Source organism: Echinops telfairi, unplaced genomic scaffold (assembly GCF_000313985.2).
Source record: "Echinops telfairi isolate 266 unplaced genomic scaffold, ASM31398v2 ScPeMD7_5868;HRSCAF=6743_1, whole genome shotgun sequence".
Classification (NCBI taxonomy): Eukaryota; Metazoa; Chordata; class Mammalia; order Afrosoricida; family Tenrecidae; genus Echinops; species Echinops telfairi.
In genome coordinates this window covers 4,464,157-4,471,576 of record NW_022109768.1, presented here as the reverse complement: position 1 = coordinate 4,471,576, position 7,420 = coordinate 4,464,157, and the positions used below count along the sequence as shown (strand labels likewise).

At 50.0% G+C, this 7,420-nt stretch overlaps 1 protein-coding gene across 1 annotated transcript in view; it reads right to left on the bottom strand.

Moving 5' to 3' along the window:
• Nucleotides 1-2,202: 2,202 nt before the first annotated feature.
• Nucleotides 2,203-7,420, bottom strand: part of TMEM154 (transmembrane protein 154) — a 44,893-nt gene continuing 39,675 nt past the window's right edge. The window contains exons 4-5 of the mRNA XM_045295803.1: nt 3,470-3,497; nt 2,203-2,299 (exon numbers count right to left, since the gene is read on the bottom strand). Of these exons, the coding sequence (XP_045151738.1) occupies nt 2,203-2,299; nt 3,470-3,497 (125 nt within the window). The remainder of the gene's footprint in view (nt 2,300-3,469; nt 3,498-7,420) is intronic.

Sequence of the window (7,420 nt, the reverse complement as noted above, 5' to 3'; positions counted from 1 at the left end):
TACTTCCTGTCCACAAAACCCACACAGCGGAGTGTTGCATTTCCTGGGTCTGTGTGGTTACTTGTGCAGAAACGGCCACGCCAGGGAGTTCTGGGGGTTACAAGATTCATGAGGGCCAGGAAGCTGAAAGGGGGAAAGCACTACGAACATGGATAGGAAGCTTTAAGGTGCCTCTGTCCCTGAAGGGAAGGGAGCGATCCATCACTGCTTGGTCCTGTCTGGTCGGACCACACGGCCGCTCCAACAGCTAGAATCTGCGTGTTTTAGGTCAGACAACTGGAATCGCGTGGCTGGCCCGTGATGAATTACCCAATAAGCAAGGCGAGCACAGCTTTCCTTGTGCTCACTTACTAATCTGCAATGAACACTCTCACCTTCTTTCTCCCCCACCGTTTCCAAGATTCTGAGCCTAGGTCCGGCTGGCATCTGTCCTCTCAGCAGCTTCCTGCAGATTTGAAGCCTCTTTGCAAATGTACCATCCCTGACAGGGATGGAGCACCCAGGCAGGCAGGCAGGCATGGGCTTACTTCTGCTTCCTTAGAATCGGCAATGAGCACTTTCCCATGTTTCTCATCACATCGTGTGGCCTGTCTTCCAAGGTGCCTGGGGCGGTTTCCTGCTGCCAAACTTCCACGGGAAGCTGACCACCGAGTTAGCAGCCCCCAGGGCTGACTGGTGGCTGATTTGGGTAGGTGTAATAGGATTTTCTTATTACAATGATCTCAGGCATGAACACCTTGCACCAAATATTGAGAGGTGATTCTTGAGTGGTGGGATGTTTGCTTCTTTCTACTTTTTATTTTTCATTTTCCAAATTCAACTACATATGTACACATCACTCATAAACTAAAGACAAGACAGTGAAAGGACTTTTCACATGTGCTCAATGACCCACTCTTGTCCTAAAATACTTCCCAGAGCCGTTATCCTCCAATGTTATGAAAAACTGTTGGAGATTATGCAAATTAGCTGAGTGGCTTAGATCTTTTGGAAACCCATCTTGGTAAGCAAGCATCTGGTCCAATACTTCAAATGTCAATACTTCCCATTTAAATGACATGACAGTTCCATTGTAGATGGCTGAATCTGATAAATCCCAGCATATGTTAAGGTAAATGTTTATTTATAAAATGATATGATAAAAAAATGATATGATAACACAAACTCTGATTTTATGAATTTAATCTGAGTACTAAAAACTTTAGCTTATAAAGGAATAGAAAAAGAACCAATTGTCAACCTTTTTTAAGCCCAGATATTGGTTTAATATAAAGTAAGGAGCCGTATACTACAATTACTGCCAGTTTGTCAATTGGAAATTCAGTTAAATGATACTTATCATCTATATTAATGCTGTGACCAATAGAACATTTTGCAGTGGTGGGAATGTTTTATATCGGTGCTGTCCAATACAATGGCCGCTAGCTACAAGTAGTGACTGGGGTATTGAACTTTTAATTAATTCATTTTTAAATAGCCACCGTTGGCAAATATCTACCATCTTGAACAACGCAGATCTATGTCAATCATCTTTGCTAGGTTTAGATTTGAGAAGTGTTGGTGGTGCTGCGGAACACATGTTGAGCTGCTAACCCCGAGGTCAGGGGTGTATACCCACAAGACCAAGAGAAAGCTGCCTATGTAGTCCTGGCAATTCTCTGGGACAGGGTGGCTGGAAATGCCCTCAACGACAGCAAGGGGAGAGAAGTTCCATCAATCTGTAAGGTAATGCCAATTGTTCACCCAGATAATTTTGTCTCCGAGATTTCCCTGCTTTGGAAAAAAAAAAGACAAACCAACCCCCAACTTTCTGAGTGAAAAGGACCATTTCCAAACTTGTGTAGCGATTAACACAAGTGGAAGAAATGGATGCAGTAATTAAACTGGATGTGTGAGGACAGGGAACACCACGTGTATTATCTGCGTGTGCCCATGATCGGATATGGGCCTGGGCTTTGCCGTGTTCCAGGCTCCAGCTGAGATCTTTCCAGAACTGTTGCAGCTCCCTAACACTGGAGCAAAAAGAAGCAGCCTTTGCAGAGGAGAATGCTGACCCGTTGTGGGTGTTGCAACACCGGCCACAGGACAATGTGTGCATAAATTGCCCAATGGGAGCCTCCTTTGCTTTTTAAACTTTCACCTAAGCCCCCACAAAATATTTTCCTAAACACGCAAAACCAAACCAATAAATCAAGAAGCAGGTTACCACGTACCATTCCTATTCATGCTGTTCATCCATTTATCAAGCTCTTCCATTTCTATCTCCATAACAGAGGGCGTGTCTTCCTCAAAAATAGGGCTAGAAAGGAGAACAAAAAGCAGAAGATAAAAATCGGCACAAATGTCCACTGGGCCAAATTTCATCCGAGGTGAGCCCGGAATGTTGACCCAGAGGAGAATGAAGGTCATTAATGTTGCGTCTTAAACGCCATGGTAACCTGGAGGGTCTTTTCCTGTTCGGGGCTCTCAGACACTAATGGCAACAGACTAACACTAACCCCAAACTAACTCTACCACGGATCTAACAATCAAAGGTGCACAGGCCCAGTTTGAAGCTGCAAAGAGAAACCAGGCAACTGGCACTGTCTGCCAAAGGCACCCAGGCTTCCTCCACCTTGCGGGCCCCCAGGGGAGTTACTGAGGTGAGCCTACAGTGTTACTTAATCTCACTTCCCTTTCCTTGGTGTTTCAGATCAAGGCTCAAGGTCAAGAGCCACCAACCTGCTGTGAGCACACACAGCTCATCTTTAACACGCGGGCTTGAGAGCCCTTCGATCGCAGCTCCTGGACTAGATGGGGCTGGAGCTGGACCTGAGAGGACCACCAGCCCCGAGCCCCAAGCAGGAGTCCCATTGTGGAGAGGAAGTGACCAGCAGTACGGGGAGGGGACAGGCCAGGAGCACCGGCCCAGAACACTCTTTTGGGTGGAAACCCTTCCTTCCTCCCTCCGCCTTTCACTTCCCTCTCCCCACCCCCGCGTGGCTGGGCGGTTCTCACAGCCTCATTTTGTGCAAACTTTATGCTTCTTCCTGCGATCCACTCTCCTAATGCCGGCGAAGGTACCTTCCCAGGTGATGCACGTTTGTATCAGAATAAAAGATCTGATATCCTTAAAATACACCCAGGACCAGAGTACGGAACTACTCATCTGGAGTGGGTGCAGTAGAACAAGATTCCTTCAAAACCCAGGACAACAAAAGAAACCAGACTTGCCCTTATCCCGCCCACCCCCCACCCCACTCCCTAGCCTGTAGTTTGGGGAATGAAGCGCTGTCTCCCATAGGCCTCTGAGGCCATAGCCGGGTGCTGGGGAGGCCAGAGATCCACGCTGGAGGGGCAGGCCACTCAGGGAAACCTCTAGAAGGGGGCGGTGGTCTCTAAGGGGGCATGGCTTTCTAATGGACTTCTTTCTGTCCCTAACCATTCTAGCCCGGGCTGAGCTGGGTGGGAAGCCACGGGAAAGACTTACACTTTCATGTGTTCACTTGCCAGGTCATCTAAAAGAGAATTACAGGAAGGTCACGTTAGTTTTGTTTGTCTGGAAACAATTTTTAAGTTCTCAACAACAGCTGGAATCGCCACACCTCCCGCACCCCCCTCCCCCACAGCAAAAGAATCAAATGACCATCAGGGAATCACACTTTTAATGGAGCAGAATTAAACTCCACTTCAGAACAAATGCCATTCAGAGATGAGGTCCTACCAAGCCCACTGCCATCAAGTGGCTACTGCTTTATAAAGACCCTCTGGGCAGAGAGGGCCCCTAGGGGCAGAGTGGTTGAGAATTGGGCTGCAAATCCCAAGGTCAGCAGTTTGAAACCACCAGCCGGTCCTTGGGAGAATGACAGAGCTTTTTATTCTGGTAAACAGTTACAGTCTCAGAAACACATCCACGGGGGCAGTTCTACCCTGTCCGATAGGGTCACCATGTGTTGGCATCGATTGGATGGCAGTGAGTTGTGTTGTGTTTGTCTTGGTATGGGGAAAAATAGGGCTTCCGAGGCAGTACATCTCTCCTGGAGCAGACAGCCTCCTTGTGCTCTGATGGAGGGGCTGGTGGGTTGGGATCTCTGACTGCGGTCAGCAGTCCAACACGTCGTAGCCTCTGCGTCACCAGGCCTCCAATGAAGTCCTCCCACTCACCCTCTGCCATGGAGTAGACGAGGACTCACGGCGACCTTCTAAGGCAGGGTACAATTGCACAGGACAACTGTCGGCGTGGCTCTCCAACGCTTTAAGTCTATTTGAGCAGACAGCCTCCTGTAGAACTCCTGCTGGGTGTGAGCTGTAGACACTGTGTTGAGCAGCCTAGCCCACTATGGGCCCAGGGCTCCCTTACATAAGACGTTAAACTCACTGCCATGGACTTGACTCTGATGCATAGAGACCCTGTAGGACAGAGTCAAATTGCCCCTCTGGGTTTCAGTGACTGTAACTCTTTACAGGGGCGGAAAGCCTTGTTTTTCTCCCCCGGAGTGGCTGGTGGTTTCAAACTGCTGATCTTGGGGGTAGCAGCCTGGTGTGTAACGCACGATGCCGCCAGGCCATCTTCATTTTGTTTTAGGAAACATAAAATATCTCTTTCCCCTTAGATATGGATGGTCCTCTGGGAGCACTCACTTCAGATCACATGCAGACCCTCTTTATCTCCACCAAGAGAGATATGTTTTTTATACAAGCATGAAAAGCCCAATCGTGGCCATGGACTCTGTCCATGACCCCTGAGGGCTCCTTCCTGAGAAGAGCCAGGGCCAAAGGCCAGAGGCCAGGCCGTGGTTTGAACTGTTGACCTTGTGGTTAGCAACCCAGCATGGTAACCACTGTGCAGGGCTAAATAAGAGGACTTGTTCCTTGCCCTCTTTCAGGAAAAGGTTCCACTTGAGGAACGTGGCTGTTCCGACTCCGTTATCCTGGAGGAGAGCGTGGAGTTCTCGGCACGGCTCTAGCACGGCACCCCGCCTTCATCACCGTTCTCTGCTTGTTGGGGTCCACGCCCTCTCTGAGGTCTCAGGGAGGCCTTCCCCCTCTCCTCCGTGGAGTAACCCAATTGGCTGCTAACAGAAAGGCTCGGGGGTTTCTGCCTGTAACTCTTTACAGAAGTAAAAAGCCTTATCTTCCCCACCCCTTGCAAACCACCTTTCCCCCACAGGGTGGCTGATGGTTTTGAACCGCAGACCTTGTGGTTAGCAGCCCAAGGTGTAACCATTATGCCACCAGGGCTCCCAGACAACTAGTTTTCTCTTTTTGATTATTTTCTATGCCCCAGCTTAGCACCTTAGCTACTTCCTTCATGGCATCGGTCACAATCTGCATCTCACTCATTCATCTGTTACGCTCTTTTACGTGTGTCACTCTCTGCTACTGTAGACTCCCTAAGGACAGGGCTCGTGTCTGCCGTACTCGATGAGGCTGTCCTTTCCCTCTCCCCGCAGTAAGCCAGCACAGCACCTGGTACGTAGCAACACCAAACAAACAAAAAACCAACCTCTCTGCCATCGAGGGGATTACAACTCATAGCAACCCCCTAGACCACAGCAGCAACTGCCCCCTGTGGGTCTACAAGGGAGCAGAAAACTTCATCCTTCTCCTTGGGGGAAGCTGGTGGGTTTGAACCACTGACTTTGTGGTTTGAAGCCCAAGGTGCCGACCCCTGTACCACCAGAGCACACAGTAAATATTTGTTGAATGTATGAATAGGTCTCAATCGATAGGTTCTGCACCGAGGTTAAATTCCTGGCCAATCTTCTGGACCTTAGTACTAGCATCCTAGAAAAGCATTCAACTACCTGTGTTTTGTTATGTTTGTGCAAGAGAGGCAGGCAACAGTGTGCAAAACAGTGTTAGGTTAGGCCAGAATCCAAATGGCCGTGTGGCACCCCCAGCTGTTTGATTTGAACAGGGGCCCAACACACCCAGAGAAGACCAGACAAGGAGGGACTAGTCACTGTGACCCTTCCTGGTGTGGCACCTTTGAAAGGCAACCCCTCAGCTGCGGGTAGTGCATAGTCAGATGCTCCTGACCCTGGGCCATCAGAAACCTCCTTTGTCTGCCTTGCAGGGATGCAGGTCCCTGGAGAGCGAACACAACCACCGGGCCCCTGGAAGAGAGCTCTGGCAGCGCAAGCCGCTGTGATTTCCTGTGGGTTGGCAAGCTTTCATGGCATGGCTAATCTGCAAAGCTGGGACCAGATGTCAGTTCCATGCCACCGCTGCTTGCCTTCCAGAGGCTGTGGGGTATTTCCTCCTGGCCACCGCAGGGCTGGGAAGGTACCTGCAGGTCACCACCTCCCCCCAAATGTAGATTAGGGGGGAAGGAGAAGATCAGCAGTTTATATTACATGTGTGTAGATACACACCTGTACCTTTTGCCTAAAATGGACAGGCTGTTCTCTTAGGGGATTTGATTTTTAGTAAAAAACTTCACTCAACTGAATTGTGTGTGTCCCCCGCCCCGCCCCCCGCGAGACTCACAAGTCTTCTCTGTGTTGTCATCCCCTCCCACCACTTCCTTTTTCTGCCTAATCTCCCCCCACTAACTTCTCCCGGAGAGCAAGTGGCCCCACTGGCCCACGTGTGACTGGGTTTATCTTTGTAATCTCGGTTCCCAGCGGGCTTCGTGGTAAGCAAAGGCTCGCTCCACATGCAGATGATGGAAAAGTTTTAAAAACCCATTACAAAAGTACTCCAGATGTGCCGAATGTGAAGCTGCTGGAATCAGTCCTAAAATGGCACAAAAAGCCTTCTGCGGCCTCGTCTTCCCTGCTGCCCAGCCATTAGCCCTGGCCCAGCCACCATGGCAACCGCAGAACATCTGGGAGCGTGCACAGAGTGGAGCACTAAACTACCAGGGAGGCAGGTACCTGTTCTCCGCCATCAGGCTGGGGCTCCGCTCCACCCCGAATCTCCTCCCCTCCCCCCACTGCCCCCTCACGCCATTCCATTTCCCTCCTACAGCCCTCCATGCCATACCTCCAATCCACATTATTCCTCCCATTTGGTTCCCACCTTACACCCACTTTGCCTGACAATGCTCCCTCCCCGTGCCGCTCTTCTGTGCACTTGCTAGTGGGGCAGTCAGGTGGGGGTGCTCAGGAGCCCCGCAGGGGGACACCTTCTTGTTCCTGATTGGAGGCAGCGCTGAGAGCAAAAGGTGGCCTCTCTTTCCGGAGACTGGCTGAGCGCTGAGCGGAGCAGACACAGCACGTATAAAGGATGGTTAACTGCCAGCTGTTTCCCCGCGGCTCTTAGAGAGCGACCCAGCAATCCAGACACTTAATAAATGTTAAATAATAACAACTGGGAATTTAGTGCCGGAGGCCCGGGAAGAATGATAGTGGGACATCAAGTTCCGACACAATGTTTCCCTATCCTGATAATGAAACACACAGGCCCAAGGAAGAAAGAAAATATCCAATCTCAT